The 23,317-nt window shown below is 45.3% G+C and overlaps 1 protein-coding gene across 2 annotated transcripts in view; it reads left to right on the top strand.

Annotated features, from left to right (window-relative positions):
- Positions 1-4,785, top strand: part of PDPK1 (3-phosphoinositide dependent protein kinase 1) — a 116,242-nt gene extending 111,457 nt beyond the window's left edge. For both annotated transcript variants that reach the window (XM_068244546.1, XM_068244544.1), the window contains exon 14: positions 156-4,785. In XM_068244546.1, the coding sequence (XP_068100647.1) occupies positions 156-269 (114 nt within the window). In that variant the 3' untranslated portion in view covers positions 270-4,785. The remainder of the gene's footprint in view (positions 1-155) is intronic.
- Positions 4,786-23,317: the final 18,532 nt, after the last annotated feature.

Here is a 23,317-nt window from a genome sequence, read left to right as displayed (position 1 = left end):
CGGCGATTCCCACCGCACAAGTAGAAACGGGCCCTAAGACTAGTTTACTGATAAAAGCTCTGCACACAGAATGTTTCTTTAGGATTTACTTGATATTGTTTTGTCTTCTTGGCCAATGCTTACAATTTAATTGTTTTTTTCCTCTCCATCCATAGCCTAATCGGACCTATTACCTAATGGACCCCAATGGAAACGCCCATAAATGGTGCAAAAAGATCCAGGAGGTGTGGCGGCACAGATACCAGAATCACCAAAATAGCGGCATGTAGCACTGCGTCTCTTCCATGTCCTGCAAGCTTCCCTCATGCTGCTAGAGTCCCCGATTCAACAGATGAGCTTTACTTAGCAGAACAGAAGAGAAAACCCTTCTCCACTCGCCCCCAGCCACCATCTCTCCATGACAAATCATACGGTCAGATATCTACATAGAGAAAAACAAAATATGAAGACAAACGTGGACATTTAATGGAATCCAGGGTTTACCTTGCTTCTTCTCTGTGCTTCTGTTGAGTTACAACATGCATATCGTTGCTGTGGTGATTTTTTGCTTTCGTGCACACCAGCTCTATATCTTCTGCAACCTAGTGGGTAGGCCTTGCTATGCCAGCTTTAACGTAACAGTCGGTAGAAAAACACAGATCATTGTACTTGTGCACACATTGACAAACTCATATATACCGTAGTCTGTGGAACCTTTCCTGTTTTAGTTTCTCAGATATTTTTATTTTTTTGCCAGTGAACTCGTTTTGGTCAGGAAGCTTTACAAACCTATACAGCACTGAAAGGTAGAACATTGCAGTCTTGACTCCGCAGTAAGGGTATCCACTACCCAGTGGTGCAAGGAGACCTCATTCCCACTCTTACTTCCGTTGTATAGTGCTTTCAGTAAGCTCACATGTACAGTTAGTAAACTTACCGTCACCGGTTCTGCGTGGTACTTCTAGCCGTGTTTTGTGCAGGATCTGTGCGCCAGTCAGCACAGACTTTGTATAAATAGCAAGTTATAGGCTGCAGAGGAAATAGTATGTTGACGTAAGCACTGAATAAAGAGTTATATACATTTTATATATATATAAATATATTTAATAGTAAAGGAAAAGTTATCTGAATTTTTATCCTCACAGTCTGACAGCACCCTTTTAATTCCACTCTAGTAGAAGTATGAACTTAGTAATTCTAGAATTGAATGGAGAGGTGTTTTTTTTTTTTTCCTCTCCCCCTTCCCATGTCCACGTGGGGGGAGGGAAGGAGTTAAAGGGTCATCCTAAAAGTCATTTCCGTTATAGGTTGAATCTGGTGGTGTGAATCCTACACAGTTCTCTTGTATCTCTTGAACTTTGTGTGCCTCAGTGGAGTCTTGCTCCAGTATCTTATGATCTGTCCCATAAAAGGAGTAACGACTCCATAGGGGAGGTTTGGACTCCCATAATGACTGGCTGGTGGGTGGAGCTAGGACTCAAATTTTATAGTTCTGAATAAGCAAGGGATATAAGAGTTTGGAGGATGGTTTCATATTGCCTACAGGGACCCTTTAGTTTTTGGGTGTTAGTGGGCCTTTGTGTGGAAAGGGATGGAACACAACTCTGATGATTAGTTAGATTTACCCACAGAAACTTTTATTAGCCTAGACCTGTGTCTGTTTTTTTTTTTCTTTTCTATGATTATTTTTAATATTGGCCTTACGTGATGCCTGCCTGCTGCTATTTTCAACTGTTTGTTTTTGCTTTTAAATCCCATAATTTCACAGGGCCACAAATGTAAGACCGGACAGGATTTTATGGTACTTGTCATAGGCCAAGCTGGCAGTTTCATTCTGTTTGGTGGTCAAAAACATTTCTTGGTTTCGGTAGGAAAGGCAAAGTCATGATCTGTGATGATTTGTTTTCTGATATCGATGTTAAAGAGAACCTGTTGCAAGCACACAGTGGGGAGAGGCCTCCGTTTTTCCAGGACTTCTGAGATATCTGATTGGTTCATTAGGAACTAGATAGGCAGGCAAAGTTGACTAGTACCTCTATTACCTCCCTGACACTTCGTGGAAATGGTCCATCAGCCTCTGAGCGATACCTGATAAAAGTTCCACCTACCGAAACCCACCACAGCACTACTGTAACCTACTTCCTTCCTCACTCAATCATATTTAATCACGTTTGTTCTCACTTTTTCATTTTTGGGGGTATTCATACATTCTTCTAGTTGTCATGGGTGATCTGTGCACACATCCACTTTCTGTATCGGTCTAACACACTTCTGGCATCCTAACTTGATTGTAGCTGCTAGTCTTGCAGAGGGGAGTCCCCTTGGGTCCTGTTTATTTGTTTGCTCCCCTCAAGTACCCTGGCTAATACCAAACCTAATGGGAATGTAAAAACAGAATGGATTTTGGATTAAAAAAAAAAGAAAGGCACTGATGGGGGTTGGGTTTTTGTCACTCAGCATCACTTACAGGCTGACAGGTTTTCTTTCTTTCCTTTATTCTTGAGCACGGGATTCCCCCTTGACTTCACTGTGTGTGGGCAACACATCCACTTTAATTTCAGGAAACCGTTTAGCAAATAGGTCTTTGTTGTATATTAATATCATACAAATATCAGGTGGAATAGAACATCTGTCCTGGTTTCCAGGTGAACTTAGCCTAAATTATACAGTGTGCCCTTCGTGGTTCATTTCAGACTAATCACCTTTGCTGAAAGTGAAGACGGTAAAGGATTTCTGTAAAAGTCTCCGGGAAATCCAGTGGCACTGTAGCGGGTGGGAAAGCTGATTCAATGAGGAATTCCACAACGCATGAAATAGATTCCCTGAGTTATATATTAGTTACTACAGTTTATTTTCAAACTTTGCTCACTTAGGAAAAAAACAATCCGCTAGGTAGAGTCTGTTGTTCTTCAAGGTGACTCTGTTATCTTTAAATATGTCAGTTAATTCCCAGGTATTGAGGGATAAGTATTCCTTACGATACTTCAAGGATCACTATCGCGAAAAATTTTAAAATTTTAAATATGTGTAAACCTATACAAATAAGGAGTATGTTTCTTCCAGAGTAAAATGAGCCTTAAATTGCTTTTCTCCTATGTTGCTGTCACTTAAGTAGGGGGCAGAAATCTGACAGAACCGACAGGTTTTGGACTAGTCCATCTCTTCATGGGGGTTCTCAGCATGGCCTTTATTATTTATAAAGACACTCCCTGAAAACCTGTAAATGATCTATACAATGATGCTGGCCAGCTTCCATGTTCACTGCACACTTTTTTTGGCAGTTGAACAGAGCAACTGCCATTCACTAAGTGCTTTCGAAAATTAAATAAAAGCTTTGAGAATCTGTCAGATTTCTACTACCTACTGTAAGTGATAGCAACATAGGAGAAGAGTAATTTAGGCTCACTCTACTCTGGAAGAAGCCTATTTCTTATTTGTATGTGTTTACATGTATTTACAATTTTACTTTTTTCGCGCTAGTGAGTGGTCCTTTCATGATCGCTTTGTTTACACCTGATCAATGTACCAATAAACTGCTTGCCTACCTGCTGACAGGGCCAGTTTACTTTGTGGAGAAGGGGGTGGGGGTGGAGGATGAGCAGCAGGAGATCCTGAATAGGAAGGGTCAATGAGAGGCAAATGAATCGGAGTTGATGCAAGATTATGCAAATTCCATATGCAAATATAGGCAGCTTGAAAACGGAGCAATCAAATTAAACATTGGTGGGATTTGATTAGTCCTTTTTCAGGTTCCATAAATCTGCATATAAAATTTGCATAATCCTAATTCAGTAGTGCTTTGTGGAATTCTCCTATAAACGGTCCCAACACTAGTGAACGTTTCCATAATCCACAGCTTCCAAAGTAACCGCTAGACTATTGGGGGCAGCCGAGCACTCTTCTCTCTAATACTAGTCTTGTACCATTGACTAGTATGCTGCTGTAAAGGAACGCACACGCATCTTGCACAGTGACCAGAGCATGGAGAATCCTCCAGTGTGGATTCACAGCACAGCTAGCAAACAAGTCTGTGCTTTGGATGACCGCATAGGTGGGTCATAGAACTGGTGAATACGCCTCAAGCATTGACCACACCCTCTTGGTGTAACATGGTGTCTGCGTCTGCTAAATTGCCTTGATTGGTGGCAGAGTTTAGTACCTGCTGTATTTTAGTGACAGGAATTAAAAGAAGAAGAAGAAAAAAAAAGCTGGACCATAGTAGGTTGGCTTTTTCTTTTTTTTTATAAGGTTGGTGGCAGTTGAATATAAATGTTATTTTTTATTTTTTTTCTTTCTCTATACCTGGTTTGTAGCTGACTGTAACTGTGATGTACAGGCTAAGCTTAAAAACTGAAAAAAAACAAACAAAAAAATCTTAAAACAAATAATGCAATGATAGGATATTCACTTTTGTATTTTTATTCTTGTATAAGGTTATTTGCTGGCTAAATGTTGGCCTCTAGTTCAGTCTGTGTTATTTAAATTCTAATATATGAATTATTTGGATTGAATTCATGTTCCGGGCCATGTTGTTGTATGTATTGATGTACAGCCATGAATGTGAATAATTATTGTAAACTATATTTTACAACTTTTTTTTTCCTGGCTTTATTATATAAATTTTCTATTTGGTCAATGATTTAATCATATTTCTCATAATTTAATGAATTTTTTTTTTGTTTCTTTATTTTTTTTTTCTTCTTTCCAAATATTTGTGCCCCTAGATGTAGTTACTGAATGAGGAATTTTTCACATATGCTCGATTTAGTCTTGTAATAAAAAGCATGTAGGGTTATAGGTGTACAATTTGTCGGTTTCTTTATTTCAGAGTGTTGGGACTTTATCTTGAATAGTTTCTGGGATCAAACTGGAAAGATTGATGATGATGATTATAATTTGTATTCTTAATTATTGTTATTATCTACTTATGTAGCGTTGACATCTTCCACAGCAGTTTGTATATATAGGCATGTCACAAACTGTCCCTCAGAGAGGTTCAGTCTTGTCGCTACCATGGTCTTATGTCCATCATAGTCTACAGCCAATTTTTAGGAGGTAGTCACTTAGATTAACTGTTTTTGAGATGTGGGAGGAGACTGGAGTGTCTGACGGAAACCCATGCAGAAACAGGGAGAACATACAAACGCAGGCAAATAGTGCCCTGAGTTGGATATGAACAGAGGACACACTGCTGCAAGGTGAGAGTGATAACCACTGCTAAATAGAATTCCTGTCTAGCGAACTATCGTCCTGCAGGGTGAGGGAGGTGAGAGCTGTATATGTGGGGGTTAACTCACCTAGCCTCCGCCTTCCTTTAGATGCGTTCTGTGCTGCATTTGTGGTTGTTAACTCACCTAGCCTCCGCCTTCCTTTAGATGCGTTCTGTGCTGCATTTGTGGGGGTTAACTCGCCTAGCCCTCCGCCTTCCTTCCGATGTGTTCTGTGCTGCGTGCCATTCTCTTACACTTTTGCCTTCTAAGCCAGAATATATGCTCTGAAGGCGGAATTTAAAGAAGATGGAACGCAGCATAGAAGGGAGGCGGCGGCCCCGCATATACAGCTCTCGCTTCCCGCACTGCAGGACAATCGCACTTTTCGCAACAATGTTGTCACTCATCCAAAGATCAGAAGAAAACGCTGCCTTCTGTCCCCACTGCTCTACTTCGTTCTCCACCAGGTTCATTGCCACCCAGAGCCTCTGTTGCCAATGTGAAGATTGCAGAGCTCTGAAATCCAAGATGGCTATTCGTACTGCCTCTTCAGGTCCTCGGCACTTAGGGGTTGTCCTTGATTGACCAGGCTGCTATCCAGTCTCAAAAGTGGTAACTACGGATGGTCGGTGTGATGAGTTATTTTGTTTAGCTGCATTTGATTGGCCCAAACTGCATTTAATTTGCATGCCAAAACTGAAAATGTCTAGTGATGGCTAAAAGAAACGTGCATGGATGGATATTTGTGGATAGAGCTTGCCATTCACCCCACTGCTGAAAAAAAAGAGACTACTAACCTAGAAACTATGAAAATCTGCAGGGGACCACAGAAGGTGGGTAGTATCTTTTCTCTGCACAAGTTAGGTTTTATTTTTTGGCTACAAATGTTCTTGATTAACCTCTGCCTGGACTTGAGCTATGTAATTCTGTTCCGTTAGCACCGTTATCTGAAGACTTCAGTAGGCCATCGCCATGGACTCCTGCCACAACCCCCTGCTGCTACACTCAGCTGTCTGATCCAGACTCATGGCGACCCTGTGAGACAATCACAAAGGAGGGGGGGGGGGCTTCTGGTTGGGGGTTAGGCTCTGGTCCTTAATGGAATACTATCGATACCCAAGTGTTCTAAAATGACAATGTACAAATAATGTCTATGTAGCTGTGTAAACATTTTCCTACTTTTCATGTTAAATATCAGAGGCAAAAGCTGTAATTTATTGAGGGTAGGATTTAGCTATATTGGGACAAATCAATTGCAGAAGGGGTGTCTGCTTCAATGCACAGCCAGAGATGCATATCAGACTACAGAAAGCAAATATCAAACATATCAAACTCTGAAAGCAAAAACCAGTATGAAAAAGCTGTGAGAATTAGTTACATTTCCTCTGCTCTCTTCAGACACCTCAGTCAGAAACACAGGACACAGGAGCTGCAGCTGTTGGGAGTTCTCTTCTCTGTCACACACAGAGTTAACTGATCAAGTGTGAGGGGAATTTCCCCTCTCCTCATGGCTCAGTCAGCCATCAGTTTTGTCAGTAAAGTTTGAATGTATTTTGCTAACAGTAAACAAAGAAGTTGCTACTAAAATGTATACACCAGTACTTAGCAGCACTTCCCAAACAATTCCTGTGTCAATTGAAAAAAAATATGTGAATCGATAGTATTCCTTTAATGGGAACTTTAATTAAGAGGTATATGGTGGCAGCCATATTTATTTGCCTTTGAACGATACTAGTAGCCTGGTGGAGTTGCTGATCTCTTTGGTATCGGCAGTGGTGGCTCCAGGAATTTTTTTTAGGGGGTGCTATGCAGGTGCTGGACCAATTTTCGGGGGAGCTGACGACCTGCGGCGCACGAAGCGCGCCGCGGCAAAAAAATGGGTGTGGCTACAACCTGCAAAGCACGGTGTGGTGAAAAAATGGGCGTTGTCATGACTGGATGAGGGCGGGGCTAACTGTAATTAAAAGTGAACGCAGGGTGAGAGTGATATGGTGGCTGCCATATTTATTTCCTTTTAAACAATTCTAGTTGCCTGGCAGCCCTGCTGATCTATTGGCTGCAGTAGTGAACTGAATTGCACCAGAAACAAGCATGCAGCTAATCTTGTCAGTTCTGACAATATTGTCAGAAACCCCTGACCTGCTGCATGCTTGTTCAGGGTCTATGGTTAAAAGAATTAGAGGCAGAGGACCAACACGGCAGCCAGGCAGCTGGTATTACTTAAAAGGAGATAAATATGGCAGCCTCAATATTATTCTCACCTCGGGTTCCCTTTAAAAGTGCAACGCAAAGACAGAGGGCCCAAGTTTTGGTGACCCTTTCCCCAGAAAATTCACATAATTGTGCAGGTTTTGTCAAGAAAATACACGTAATGTGAGCAGATTTGAACAAAAAAACATGTTCAATGACCCCAATATGCACAACAGTTATCGGATATGACCCCAATATGCACAACCCTTATCGGATATGACCCCAATATGCACAACCCTTATCGGATATGACCCCAATATGCACAACCCTTATCGGATATGACCCCAATATGCACAACTCTTATCGGATATGACCCCAATATGCACAATCCTTATCGGATATGACCCCAATATGCACAATCCTTATCAGATATGACCCCAATATGCACAATCCTTATCAGATATGACCCCAATATGAACAATCCTCAGCAGATCTGACCCCAATCAGCAGCACCACCTGAAAAAGAAATGAAAAACCCATTTACTCACCTAGTCAGAAGACCTCCTGTTCTGACCTCCTCCTCTTCCGACCTCCTTGTGGCGCGCAGCTCAGCTCCCACGATCCTCTTCCTTCCTGCAGCAGCCTACATTACCCGGCGAGCAGGGCTTAGGGAAAATGGCCACCCGAAGCCCTGCACTGCAGACTCCAAGTCTGCAGAGCAGGGATTTTATGCGGCCATCTTACCGTAGCCCTGCCTGCTGCTCCGGGCTGCCACTATGAACTGACTCGGCGTCTCTTAGACGCCTGAAGTCAGTTCACGCCAGGGGGTGCTTGAGCACCCCCCTGGCGCCGCCACTGGGTATCGGTAGTGTCTAAATTGCACACCTAAAACAAGCATGCTGCTATTCCAATCAGAATTTAGTGAGAAACATCTCATCTGTATACTTGTTCAGGGACTATGTTTGACATTTTGGTTCTGTGGCTGTTGTAGGGGATTTCCCTGGTGGTGGGAGCACTGGGGTCCACCTGCACTGTCCTTTGGTGTTGCATGGGGGGGGGTGTCCTGGGTGGTGGCAGAGCCCGGGGCCCCTGCCTTTCATGTGCACTAGCGTTTTTTGTGTGAATTATTCCTAATATGTGTCATCGACTCAGAACAAGTACACGGGTCAGGTAATTTCACTCAAAATAGGCTACACAACTCTTCCAAGAAGCAGAATGCTGTTCTGAATGAATCCGATCAGAACATGAATTTCAAGCAAAGGGGACCATGGTGGTGGGAGCGGATCAGCTTATTTCGTCGCGCGGCTCTCAGAGCTGAGCACTAAAACTGGGCGCCCCATAGCAGCAATGCTATGCTGCGCGGGGCGCGTAACGGTAATTCGGGGCTTTGGCGGCTGCAAGACCCCAAATTACATCTCCCTCTGAGTTGCGACAACTCGGGGGGAGAATAGTTTTTAACGCCTCCTCGGAGTTTAGCGGCAGCGGTGAGAATCGTCATTCAGCTCTCAATGCGCCGAACTGAGCAACGCCAAAATAATATGCACCCGGTGGGAGGGGGTTTAACTCGCCCCCGACATCACCTCCGAGCACTGCCCTTCATTTTGCGTTCCAGCTCTCAATACTTCCTCCTTCACAGCTTGAAGAAGGAAGTAGCTGGAGAGCTGGAAGGCAGCATCAGGGCCTATTCAACTATCTCGCTCCCGACCCCCCCCCCCCCCCCCCTCCTCCGGATGTGGTGTGACCATTGTGCTTGAAATTCAAGTTCTGATCCGATAGATGTGGAACAGCGTGGTCCAGCAAGACAGCCAAGCAACTGCCATAGTTTTAATGGATTACAAATTCAGACAGTTCCTCTCACTAGGAAGCGTAGGACCACATTAGTGAGGGATGTTATGGCATGATAACTACAGAAGCAATTTTGTAATTCCATGTTTCTCTGTGTCATTGGTTTAGGGCTTTTATCTGCAGGAAATTAAATGTCATGTTTCACTCCCTAACTTTAACATAAAAGTCAACTTTACATCAAGTAGATATCTGACATCTTACGGTATCCAGTATATGTGCTTACAACTGATCATAAGGGAACACCTTTAAATTCTACAAGGGTCCTAATCATGGATGAGGGTGGTAGATTTCATGAAAAGCAGGTGTGTCTGAAGATTGTGGCATGGAGCACATCGGAAGGGAGGCAGTGGTCTAGGCGATTGGTAACCAATAAGAGCACTCCTCCGATAGCTTATATTCAGGTATTGTGGATGTCCAAGTGTGGTGTGAAAGTGCAGAAATGCACCTCTGGTTACATTCTGCGACCATGCCTCCTCCGGGCACCAAATCTGGAGCATAAACAGAGGACCCTCTGATCCACTTCTGTGCGGATCCCCAGCCTTCTTTCCGAGTTAAACCTACCTGACGACCGCCCCATGCCAATGGGCGTCAGGTCCTAGGACCGGCTACTGCAGATATCGCACGCAGGCTGCGTGCGCATCTCCTGCTTAAGGGGCGGAGCTCTGCCCTGCCTTCAGTCTCCGGACTGTTAGACGGCGAAACCGCCGTCTTTTAACTAAGTACAGCGCTGTGATCCACGGCAGCGCTGTACTGGGGACAACCGTGTGACACGGCTTTCCCCCTGGGGCACTAGAGAGCTATCGGCTCTCGCCGGCAGAAGCCTATGACAGCCGATTGGCCAGCTGGGGGGGGGGGGGGGGGGAGGGGTTTGTAAATAAAAATTTTTAAAAAAGTAAATGGTAAAAAAATAATACAAAAATAAAGAAATATTTATTTTTAAAAAAACTGGGGGGGGTGATCAGACCAGGCCAATTTTTACTAAAATGGCCACTGCAGCTTTAAGGCCAAGCTGCAGGGCTGCACAACACAGCACACGAGTGATTCCCCCTGCGCCCCCCCCCTTTTTCCCCCACCAACAGAGCTCCAGCAATAGAGATGGCCTGAACATCCGAACCACAGTAGACTTCAATGGGCAGGTGAACTTTCCAGCCCATATGGTTGCTGGGCTGAGGTAGCTGAATGACAGAACAGTGACTGTCCAGCTGATCAAATTTGGTCTGTCCACAATGAAGCAACAACCTTATTATCGTGGGTGTGCCCCTCCCAACACACTCATATAGCCGGCGGTCATTGCTTCATTGTGATACGCAAGCCCCTTCACCGCGGCAAGGTAATGATCACGAAGCGGAATTGGCACATGTACATGCCTTTTGTTTTGTTGTTGCAGCTGCAGTGCAGGCAGAAAAATTAGGCAGGCATGTACACACAGCAGAAAAATTAGTATAGTGGCCGCTGCTAGCAGCAGCCTTAAAAATTCAGGAATCCGGCCTGCAGGCAGAGATGCTGTGTGGGGAGCGACTTAGTCTTGGGGCAGGCAGTCACACGGCGTGCAGGCAGAGATGCTGTGTGGGGAGCGACTTAGTCTTGGGGCAGGCAGTCACACGGCGTGCAGGCAGAGATGCTGTGTGGGGACTGACTTATGCTGCATACACACTTGAGATAAAAGTCTTTGGAAAAGGCAAGATCACAGACCAATTTTACCTCATTCCATGTAGTATGAGAGCCATACTCTACACAGTCTATTCTATGGAGCTGCACTCCCCTTCAGATAAAATCTTTGCAAGATGCTGCACACAAAGATGCCCGTACACATTCAAAAGATCATTATCTGCAAAAGATCTCTTCCTGCAATAGATCCATTCCTGCAAAATGCATTCATAGTCTATGAGATCTGCAGATCATCATACACACCTTGTTTAACAGGCAATCATCTGCAGATCAGATCCACCAGGATGGATTTTCAGATCTGCAGATGATTGCCAGATATGCAGATGAAGTCTGTTAAACAAGGTGTGTATGAGGATCTGCAGATCTCATAGACTATGAATGCATTTTGCAGGAATGGATCTATTGCAGGAAGAGATCTTTTGCAGATAATGATCCTTTGAATGTGTACAGCATCTTTGTGTGCAGCATCTTGCAAAGATTTTATCTGATGGGGAGTGCAGCTCCATAGAATAGACTGTGTAGAGTATGCAGAGGCGTATCTAGGTAAAATGGCGCCCATAGCAAACACAAAAACTGCGCCCCCCCCATCAGAGCCCCTGAATAGCCACAAACTTACCCCTAGAGCTTCCGGAATAGCGTGGCAGCGAAACTTCATACTTTGCCCCGTTCTGGCAGTGGGACAAGTCCTCTTTACTTCCCACATCAGTGTAGCAGTGCCATGCAACCTATCACCTTGGGGCTCCGGATGCAAGTCAAGTCAAGGTGCCGTGTCCAGAGTCGCAACAGTGCTAGACTACAGAGCGCAGTTACACTGAAGAGGAAGTGAAGAGGTCCTGTCCCCGCCACGAATGAGGTAACGTATGAAACTCAGCTGCCACTCTACTCTGCAAGCAATGTAGGTGGTGGGGACAGGAGCTGCACACATGCGGGTGGGGGAAGGGGAGCAGGGACACTGCACACAAGGCAGCATTTATATTTTCTAGCCCCTGCAGGCAGGGGCGGTGGGGGTTGTTGCAGTGTATTAAAACACCCTGTTAAAATATATATCTATATCGATTTCTATCTCTATCTATCTATCTATCTATTATATACACACACGACAAGGATTGGGAGGGGAGGGGGTTTCGAGGGCTTGAAGACACACTACACAACACACACAACCTGGCATCATAAGACCCTACACTCCAGAAACCACCCCACAACAGAAATTCACAAGGAGAGTACACTGCACTGCAAAAACACACACACACACACACACCGTACACACACACACATTGTACACACACACCGTACACACACACACTGTATACACACACACACACACTGTACACACTGTATACACACACACACTGTACACACACACTGTACACACACACAATCTGACATCACAAGGCCTCCTACACTCCAGAAACACAACATAAACTCAGACACAGATTATACTACATTGTAAAACACACACCTTACACACACACACTCTCTCTCTCTCTCTCTCCATACACACCAGAAACCAGGAGAGAGACAGAGCTAAGCATCTTCCCCATGTAGCATTTAATTACCTTGTAATTGCAGCCCTGTGACTGCCTCTGCGTGCCTGCATTGGCCTCATACTCACACACTGTTTTCGTGTGTCACAGCAGCTCTGCAGCCTACAGCCACGCTGTTCTTCCTCTCTAATCCCCTCCCACCCCCATCAGCCCCAGCGGCTCCATGTGGTCAATCAGGAGGGGGAATCATACAAGCAGCACTGTGTCACAACTCACAATCAAACATTGCCGGGGTGACCAGGGGGAGAAGGGATGCTATAACACTGGTGTCAGACACATGTCCTCTTCTCCTACTGTATGGGCTGGGCGCCGGGCAGTCATGGGGAAATTTCAAAGTAACAGCGCTAACGAAGTTTATGAGCGTGGACCTAGGGGGCAATTTTTTTTTTCTGATCATGCGCCCCCCTCCCAGGTGAGTGACAAGGGGCGCCTATAGCAAGTGCCCCATGTGCACCCCTCTAGATCCGCCTCTGAGAGTATGGCTCTCATACTACATGGAATGGGGTAAAATTGGTCTGTGATCTTGCCTTTTCCAAAGACTTTTATCTCAAGTGTGTATGCAGCATTAGTCTTTGGGCAGGCCTGAGCATGCAGACCAGGCATCTGTGGTCAGATGGACCCTTGACCAAACGCTGTGTGCCAGAGATGTCACCACTTGCCTTTCAACATCATGGTACAGTTTAGGTATTGCCTTTTTTGAGCGAAAATTGTGGCCTGGTATCTTCCACTGCGGTGTGTGGCTTTGCTTTTGTGTGCTGCTTTTCCTCAGGTTTTCATCCCATTGCAGTTTGTGCTTTGTAATCATGTGCCTTTGTAAGGTAGTTGTCCCTACGCGGGTCTTGGTCTTTCCACGGCTCAATTTTCGGTGGCAGAGAGTACAGATGGCATTGCTCTTATCTGAGGCAGACACACAAAACAATTTCCACACCGCTGAGCCCTGGGGTGATGGCACTTTAGTGGTGGCGGCCGACTGAGTGTTAAGTGGGGGTGCCAGAATCAGAGCAGGAGGAGGAAGATATGTCACGCTTCCGTGCGGAAGCTGAGAAAGATGAGGCGTTAAATAGTCAACTACGTCCTGACAATATTGGGAGTTGATGGCACGTGCCTTCTGAACACTATACTTTGGTCATGACGTCACACACATGCGCAGAGAGTGCCCGGCAACGGGAGCGCGATCTAGGACACGCTCCGCCGGGCCAGCGCAGACGTACTACTCCGGGTCATTGCGACCCGGAAGTAGTAAGAGCCACAGCCACATGACAGGTTGGGCAGCCGAACAGTTCGGCTGCAGTTGCGCTAACAGTTCGCCCAACTCTACACGAAATCACGAAAGCGCGACCTCGAACAGACCTGCCAGGTGGCCTGCCTCTGCCTTTTGTTTTGTCCATATTGGGGGGGATGAAGTGAAAGGTATGCACTGACTTGACCAATACAATGTGCAGTCACACAGGTGCAGTTAACAGGTATGCACAGAGTGGTATATCACACTGCGTGCGCTCATGTAGGTAGGTGGGTGCACTGAACAACAGGTAGGTATATGCAGTGATGGGTATTACAATGTGCACCTGTCACACACAGACAGGTACCGTACAGGCAAGTGACACTGCGTGCGCTCACGTAGGTAGGTGGGTGCACTGAAGTGAACAACAGGTAGGTATATGCAGTGATGGGTATTACAATGTGCACTGCTGTCACACATACGGGTAGTCACTGAATGTGCTGGGCCTGGCAGTTGCACACACAATAGGAATTACCAAGGCTGTCTATGCAACACAAGTGTCTGTGGGACACACAAAAAAAAATAAAAAAATCACAAGAACAAGATTAGCTCTCAAAAGAGCTGTTGAGGGGTGCTTTTTTTTAGCAATAAGAATCAGCAAGGAGCAAGCTAAGAAGCCAACAAGAGCCTAACTAAGCTTTCCCTATAGGTCTCTGCACAGCAGCTCTCCCTTCTCTAATTACTGCAGGCACACGAGTGAGTCCAATGCCTGACGCTGCCTGGAGGGGGGGGGGGGGGCTCCAGGAGGGAGTGTAGCCTGAATGGCTACAATGTTCCTGCTGACTGTGATGTAGAGGGTCAAAGTTGACCCTAATGATGCACTGTGGGGGCAAATCGAACTTCCGGAAAAGTTTGCGGTTCTCCGCGAACGCGAACCACCGAAGTTCGCTGGCGAACCGTTCAGGCCATCTCTAATCATATATCGCAATCGCTGACACCAGCGTTTCGCGATTTTGTGCATGATTTTTTTTTTTAGTGCCTCCCGGCACTTACCTGTACGTTACCTTTTTTTGTACATCGCTTTTCTAAGCGCTTTTGCAGAGCGATTTGTTTTTTCACTTCCTGACATCGGTCAGGAAGTGAACTGTTTCACCCGGAAATGAATAAATACAATGTATTTATTCATAAAAACGCTGGGGAAATCTCTATACAATGCGCTTTTTCAAGCGCCTTGCGGTTTCCCTATACCTTCCATTGAGGCAAATCACCCCAAAAATGGTACAGGCAGCGCTGTGGTGAGTGGATTGGAATCGAACCGCTCATATGTGAACACTCTCATAGGGAATCATTGTACAAGCACTTTTAAGGGATTTTAAGAATCTCCGGCGCTTAAAAAAGCCTGAAAGCGCCCTTAGTGTGAACAAGTCCTAAGTTACTAAGCAACTGTGATTTGAAAAGCTCTTGCTAATGTAATGCTATGGGTGTGATCCCACTTGCGCAATGCGATTTTATAAAAATCCCCCATAGTGGTAGCGCTTAGAAAAGTCTGCTAGTGGGTTTCAGCCCTTACGGTTTCTTGGCTGTTTAAGTGCTTCAGAAAACAGGACTGTATTCCACCCAAGTTGGGTCAAATGACTCAGAGAAGTTCTACTGCAACAATATGAGACTCTGTTCTTTGCTACTAATGTTCTAATTCTTAGCTGTATTACACATACAATTCATTATCTCATAAGTTTATTTTCACTTCAGATTCCCTTTTAGGCCTCTTTCACAGTGGGAAAGTGTGTTTGATGCGACGTTAAGGTCACATAACGTGCTCCTAATGCAACACATTGAAAGACTATGGGCTTGATTCAAAAAGCGGTGCTAACCTAGTTATCACGCCTAATGACTTTGGGCATTTTAAAGGATACCTCAACTGACATGTGACATGATGAGATAGACATGGGTATGTACAGTGCCTAGCACACAAATATCTATGCTGTGTTCCTTTTCTTCTTTCTCTGCCTGAAATAATTGAATATCAGGTATGTAAGTGGCTGACTTAGTCCTGACTCAGACAGGAAGTGACTACAGTGTGACCCTCACTGATAATAAATTCCAACTATAAAACACTTTCCTAGCAGAAAATGGCTTCTGAGAGCAAGAAAGAGATAAAAAGGGGAATTTCTTATCAGTGAGGGTCACACTGTAGTCACTTCCTGTCTGAGTCAGGACTGAGTCAGCCACTTTCATACCTGATATTTAACTCTTTCAGACAGAGAAAGAAAAAAAAGGAACACAGCATAGTTATTTGTGTGCTAGGCACTGTACATACACATGTCTATCTCATTACGTCACATTTCAGTTCGGGTATCCTTTAAAGAGGAACTCCAGTGAAAATAATGTAGTAAAAAAAATGCTTCATTTTTTACCATAATTATGTATAAATGATTTAGTCAGTGTTTGCTCATTGTAAAATCTTTCCTCTCCCAGATTCACATTCTGACATTTATTACATGGTGACATTGTTACTGTGGGCAGGTTATGTAGCTGCTCCTAGCTGTTTTGGCTGTTAGAGACAGCTGTAAACAGCTAATTCCTGTCTGTGAACATTGTTACATTGTGGCAGTTTGCCCAGAGTACCGCGGTACTCAGAGCTTCTTGTGGGAGGGGTTTCAGCACAAAATCAGTCGTACAGCGCCCCCTGATGGTCTGTTTGTGAAAATATATATCTCATGTAAAAGAGGGCATCAGCTACTGATTGGGATAAAGTTCAATTCTAGGTTGGAGTTTCTCTTTAAAGAGAACCTGTACTGAGTAAAATAATGTGAAAAAAACACATGAGGTAACTTCAAATGAACATTACATAGTTACCTTGCCATCAGTTCCTCTCAGAAGCTCACAATTTTCTTCTTACAGTGATCCCTTCCAGTTCTGACAACATTTTGTCAGAACTGAAATATCAGTTGCTGTCAGTTATATATTAGCAGCTGTCAGTTACAGCTGAGAGGATAACTGATGTGTCCATATTTCCCTATGGCTCAAGTAGGCGATGTTACAGTTTAACAGTGTGCTGACCAGGAAGCTGTTATGGGGTAACAGCCATTTTCAAAATGGAGGACGGAGAATTGCATTGATCACAGTGGACAAACAGGAAGCAGGAGAAGAGAAAGAGATTGAAGAGTAGACTACACGGGAGGTAAGTATGACTTGTGTATGCTTATTTTGACTTTTAATTTTCAGTTCAGGTTTTCTTTAAGTAGGGTGCTAACTAGGTTAGCACCGTTTGGAAAATCAACTTGGAAAATCCCGTGCGCAAAGCTTTGCGAGCGCAGTGCGCTTGAACCGTCGCACCGGGGTACGACGATAATGGCGCACCCGATGCGCCTATAAGGTCGCATGGGGTGCGACCTTAATGTCGCACTAGGCGTTTTGCGCGCACCGCGCTGTGGGCGCGCAAAGTTTTGCGAGCAGGACTTTGCACACGAGTTGATTTTATCACGACCTATCTGAGTTTAGGCATGATAGAGGGCTTTTCACAAGCATGCTAACAGTTAGCACCGCTTTCTGAATCAAGCCCCATAACTTGTACTGAGCATGTGCAACACACATAACGCAACAGATTTATTTCTAAACGCACAGCATGCAACACTTTCTAAATATTTCTACACGTTACACACAATGCAACGTGTGCCCTGTGAATGTTGCACAGACTTACAATTGCTGTGCGTTAGTCCACGTTAAAACATTTTCTAACGTGCGACTTTAACGTCACACTGTGAAAGAGGCCTAAATGTATTAAAAAAAATTCCCAATTATCTCAGAATTGTATGTCCCTAATCACTGGTGGCTCACCTTTAAGCAGTTTAAGGCCTCTTTCACAGTAGGACGGTGATGCGACGTTAAGATCGCATAAAGTGCCCCTAATGCAACGCATTGAAAGACTATAACTTGGACGTTATAGTACATTCTTTAGCCCTGCGTTTGGTACGCCGGTTTTGTCGCACAGTGATGGAACGAAAACGGCGCATGCGTTACATTAAAAAAAAACATTACTGAGCATGCGCAACACAACGCAGTGGATTTATTGCTAAACGCACAACATGCAGCATTTTATAAATATTGCTACATGTTACACACAACGCAATGTGTGCACTGTGAATGTTGCACAGACTTAATACTGCTGTGCGTTAGTCCACGTTTGTGAAAGATGCCTAAAAGTGCATCAGCTAAGCAATTCAGAAGAACCAGACTGCTGACAAATGCTACCAGAGAAGAAAACCTTTCTACGATCTCAAGAAAATGACCTCAGGATTATATTTTGCTATGTTAGAACATATGGAATGACACAAAGTAGATGAATTGTTGATGAAATGTCAAAACAATTTTCTTGATCTAAACTTGGCAGTGTGGAGGAAAGTTAGCTGCAATTATGTTGGTACAGTTCATGCCTGTAGGGAAAATTGTGCCGTCTAACACATTACATTGCATCTTCTACACGCCTCCCAGGCTACATTTAATGGGAAGAAAAAATAAATTGTGTTCTCTAGGTGTGAAATAGAGATTGGCGGGTCTTTACCATGTATTTTAGAACTGCAAAGAAATTACCAGGATGGCTGTACTAGAATATTTTATGCCTACCCTTAAAGGGAACTTGGGGTTAGAGGGATATGGAGGCTGACATGTTTATTTCCTTTTAACCTCTTGAGGACTGCTGTGTTAAACCCCCCTAAAGACCAGGCACATTTTCATTAAATTGGCCACTGCAGCTTTAAGGCCAAGCTGCAGGACCGCAAAACACAGCACACAAGTGATTCCTCCCCCCTTCTCTCCCCACCAACAGAGCTCTCTGTTGGTGGGGTCTGATTGCCCCCCCCCCCCCAGTGTTTGTTTATTTGTGTTTGTTTTTTGTTTTTTTAAATAAAAACTGTTTTTTTCCCCCCTGTTGTATACCCCCCTCCCTCCCCCCGCCGGCCAATCCCTGTGATCAGCTGTCATAGGCTTCAGCCTATGACAGCCGATCACCTCTGTAGCTCAGGAGGGGACAGCCGTGTCACACGGCTGTCCCCAGTACAGCGCTGCTGCTGATCGCTGCACTGTACGGGTAATTAGACGGCGATTACACCGTCTAACAGTCTCCCTGAAGAGGGGGCGGAGCTCCGCCCTCCGAGAATGAGATGCGCGCGCAGCGTGTGCGCGATCTCATTCAAAACAGAGCCCCAGGACTTTACGCCGATTGGCGTTAGGCGGACCTGGGGCTGCCGCCGCGGCCATGCCCATCGGCGTGACACGATCGGCAAAAGGTTAAACAATGCACATTGCCTGGCTGTCCTGCTGCTAATCTGCCTCTAATACTTTAGCCATAGACCCTGAACAAGCAGGCAGATCAGATGTCTATTACAAATCTGACAAGATTAGATGCAAGTTTTATTTCAGGGTGTGATTTAGACCCTACTGACCAGAAAGCTCAGCAGGACTGCCAGTCAACTGCTATTGTTTAAAAGGAAATAAATATGGCAGCCTCCATGGGTCTCACACCTCCGGGTTCCTTTAAAACCTCTGTATTTCTTTAAGGCTTCTTGCACATAGGGACATTACAGGCGCACCTTAGTGCAGCCTGTACCGCTCCCCCAACGCACAGCAATGTAACACAAGTGGGCTGTTCACACTGCCCACGTTGCGTTACATTGTAACGCAGCAAAGTGCTGCATGCTGTGCGTTCTATGCGGCTAAGCCGCGTTAGACTGTTTGCACATGCTCAGTCATGTTGGGGAGGAGGGGAGAGCGGCCGGGCACATGGCTAATTAATATTCACTGCACTCAGTGACGTGCAGTGTTTACTTCCTGGAGCGGCCGCTCTGTGTGGCGATTGGCCGGGCGGGACCACGTGATGCCACATGCGTCCAAGAGTACGCATCACGGATGCCAGAGTGAGCTGCACAACGCGACTCACTCCGACGTCCACACCAGAGAGCACCAGGCGTTGCGTTAGGGGCACGTTATATGCCCTATAACGTCCCCTAAACGCAACGTCCTGGTGTGTAACTAGCCTAAAAGAAAGATTTGCATGTCACAATGTGTACTCTTGTTTCAAACTGAGTAATAACCCCCATTTATTAATACAGGGGTTCTCAAACTGGATGCCATCTGTCCATCGCTGGAAGCCTTTTTTAACTTTCCGGACGGACGGCGGCCATCTTGCTGAAGACCTAGGGCCCAGTGGGGCTCATGTGTCCAGTAGGGATGATCAATAGGATGCAAATATTTCAGAGTTCACACAAGATTATGTAGATTTTATGCAAATATATGCACCTTGAAAATGGACCAAACAATTTAAACCTTGGTGGGACTTGATTGGTCCATTTTCAAGCTGCATATATTTGCATAAAAATGTACATAATCCTGCATGAACTCATAAATATTTGCATTATATTGACCAACCCTAGTGTCCAGGAGTGTTTTGGGGAGTCATTCAGTGGTGGAGTGTTGTTATACAACATACAGTGCGTCCGCAGAGCTGCAGATGTGTTGGGCAACTCAGACCTTGTGGATAGCCTGCAAGACCGCACCTTGCAAGCGGTCCGCAAAAAAATGCTTACAATATAAACTCTTTAAAAATGTGTACCAATTTTGGTACAAGCATTCTACATAAATTACCAGAGGTTAAAGGAAACCTGTAGTAAGAAAAGTGGCCCTAGAGGGTACTTGCCTCGGGAGGGGGAAGCCTCTGGAGCAGGCATGGGCAAACACGGCCCTCCAGCTGTTACGGAACTACAAGTCCCACAATGCATTTGCCTTTATGAGTCATGACTGTGGCTGTCAGACTCCTGCAATGCATTGTGGGACTTGTAGTTCCTTAACAGCTGGAGGGCCAAGTTTGCTAATGCCTGCTCTGGAACCTAATGAGGTTTCCCCCGTTCTCCTGTGCGGCCCTGATCCAGCACTGGCTCCCTCGAACAGCAGCAGGGGGCAATATTTGCCTCTGAGCTTCAGCGCAGTACCAGTTTCCCCGACGGGTTCCTTCGGAAATAGCTGAGCTCCACTGGCTATTTCCGCCAGGCCATGAGGGAAAACTCTGAGCTAAATATCACCATATGCCACGGGGCACTATAGCGAGAAACTGTACAATTTAAAATACATATTTACACCTCGATATAAGTTGTACGCTCGTCCCAGAGTAAATGCAATACTAATTTTGTACTTCCTATGTAGCTGCCACTTACATTAGGCATTATAATCAACCAATTCCGAACCTCTTTCTGACAGGTTTTGGACTAGTGCATCTCCTCATGTTGGATTTTAATGATTTAAATTGAATGGCACGGGTGCAGTTCAACTGCAAGAAAAATGTGCGCCTGAGTAGGTAGCCTGGCATATATGTATAGATCCTTTTCAGGGAGTGCTTTTACGACAATTAAAGTGGACCTGAACTCTTGCACAGAACAGACGGAAAAGAGAGAATTGCACCCTGTATGTATTTAGAGAGTTTGGCCAGTCTAATTCCCCCTCAACTTCATGTAATCACAAGTGTAATTTGATCTCTCAGTTGTGTCAGCTCAAGAATCTTGAAAGTCCATGTCAGAGCAGTTAATTTGTAAACACAGGGTGTTAACTAGAGATGTAGCGAACGGTTCCCGAACCGTTCGCCGGCGAACATCTCTGAATGCATGGGGCTTTTACTACTTCCGGGTCGCTCTGACCCGGAGTAGTACGCCTGCTCTGCCCGGCGAAGCGCGTCCTAGATCGCGCTCCTGTTGCCGGGCACTCTCTGCGCATGTGCGTGACGTCATGAACGACATCACGCACATGCGCAGAGAGTGCCCGGCAACAGGAGCGCGATCTAGGACGCGCTTCGCCGGGCAGCGCAGGCGTACTACTCCGGGTCAGAGCGACCCGGAAGTAGTAAAAGCCACAGAGATGTTCGCCGAGCAAACAGTTTGCAACATCTCTAGTGTTAACCCTATGTCTGCTTCCATGAAAGCAGGAAGTAGACATACTGCATATTTATTGCAGGATTTGTATCCACTGTAACAAATGTTTTTCTTTAACCACTTCAGCCTACAGCGTCGAAAATCGTATGCATCCGAGAAACGTTCACCTCCTATTCATTCGCCAATAACTTTATCGCTACTTATCACAATTAATTGATCTATATCTTGTTTTTTCTGCCACTAATTAGGCTTTCTTTGGGTAGTACATTTTGCTAAGAATTATTTTTTTCTAAATCCATTTTAACAGGAAGATTACGAAAGAAAAGGAAAAAATTCATTATTTCTCAGTTTTTGGTCATTATAGTTTAAAATTAATACATGCTACCGTAATTAAAACTCATGTATTTTATTTGCCCATTTGTCCTGGTTAATACTCCATTTAAATTATGTCCCTATCACAATTTATGGCGCCAATATTTTATTTAAGAATAAAGGTGCATTTTTTCAATTTGCGTCCATCACGATTTACAAGCATAATTTTAAAAATATATAATAAGATATTCTCTTGACATGCATATTTAAAAAGATTTAAATTTCAGACCCTTAGGTAACTATTTATGTTGTTGTTTTTTTTTGTAATTTTTGTTTTATTAAAAAATGTATTTGGGTAATTTTTGGTGTGGGAGCGAAACAGATCATTTTAAATGTAAAATAATGTAATTCTTTATAAAAAAGCTGTTAAAGTTAAAGTCCTGGAAGCGTACGATCACGCTTCCAGGAAAAATAAAGAGCACAGGAAACTGATAAGAGACCGTCTGATAAGAGACCGTCGGTTTTTCTGCGGGGAACTTAGATCGGTGAATGGGAATTATATTCCCATTCACTGATCGGGGAACTAACGGCAGGCAGCCTCATGCAGCGGCAGCAGCACAGTCTATCTGGACGGATATATCCGTCCAGATAGACTTAAAGCGGACCCAAACCAAACATTTTTTTAATTCAAAATATTTAGTTGCACCCAGGGCCGGCCCTAGACTTTTTGCCGCCTGAGGGAAAAATGGTTGCTGCCGCCGCCCCCCTTGGGGGGACCGCCGCCGCCGAGCTGGAGGGGTAGCGGGCAGGGCGGTGGTATTGGGCCTAGCGGCGGGGAGGGGGGTCGGACCCCCCCTCCCTCGCCTGGGTCCCCCGTCCTCCGCTCCCCTCCAGCCTTAAATAGATAAGAAGCGCAACTCTTAAGAGGCAGTGGACGGGGAGAACTCACCTCTTCCTCGCTCGATCCAGCGTGCGCTCCACTGACGTCCCTTCCTGCAGCGCCGTCCACTTACAATACAGTGGGCGGCGTTGCAGGAAGTGACGTCAGTGGAGCGCATGCTGGATCGAGGAAGAGGTGAGTCCTCCCTGCCCACTGCCTCTTACGAGTTGCTCTTCTTATCTATTTAAGGCTGGAGGGGAGCGGAGGACGGGGGAACCAGGCGAGGGAGGGGGGGGGGGGCCCGACCCCCCTCTCCGCCGCTAGGCCCAATACCCCCGTCCTGCCCGCTAGCCCTCCAGCTGGGCGGCCGGCTCCCCGCACCCACCGATGGGCGGATGCCGCCCCTAGAAATTTGCCGCCTGAGGCAAAAGTTTCACCCCGCCTCATGAGCGGGCCGGCCCTGGTTGCACCACTCTGACACATACAAAGATAAACAAACACTCCTTCAAGCCTATGAGCATTTAAGTGCATGCTTTTTTTACCCTCCTCTTTTCATA

This window comes from Hyperolius riggenbachi, chromosome 7 (assembly GCF_040937935.1).
Source record: "Hyperolius riggenbachi isolate aHypRig1 chromosome 7, aHypRig1.pri, whole genome shotgun sequence".
In the NCBI taxonomy this organism is placed as follows: Eukaryota; Metazoa; Chordata; class Amphibia; order Anura; family Hyperoliidae; genus Hyperolius; species Hyperolius riggenbachi.
The sequence above is the reverse complement of the archived record's forward strand: the minus strand, read 5'-3'. Positions and strand labels throughout refer to the sequence as shown.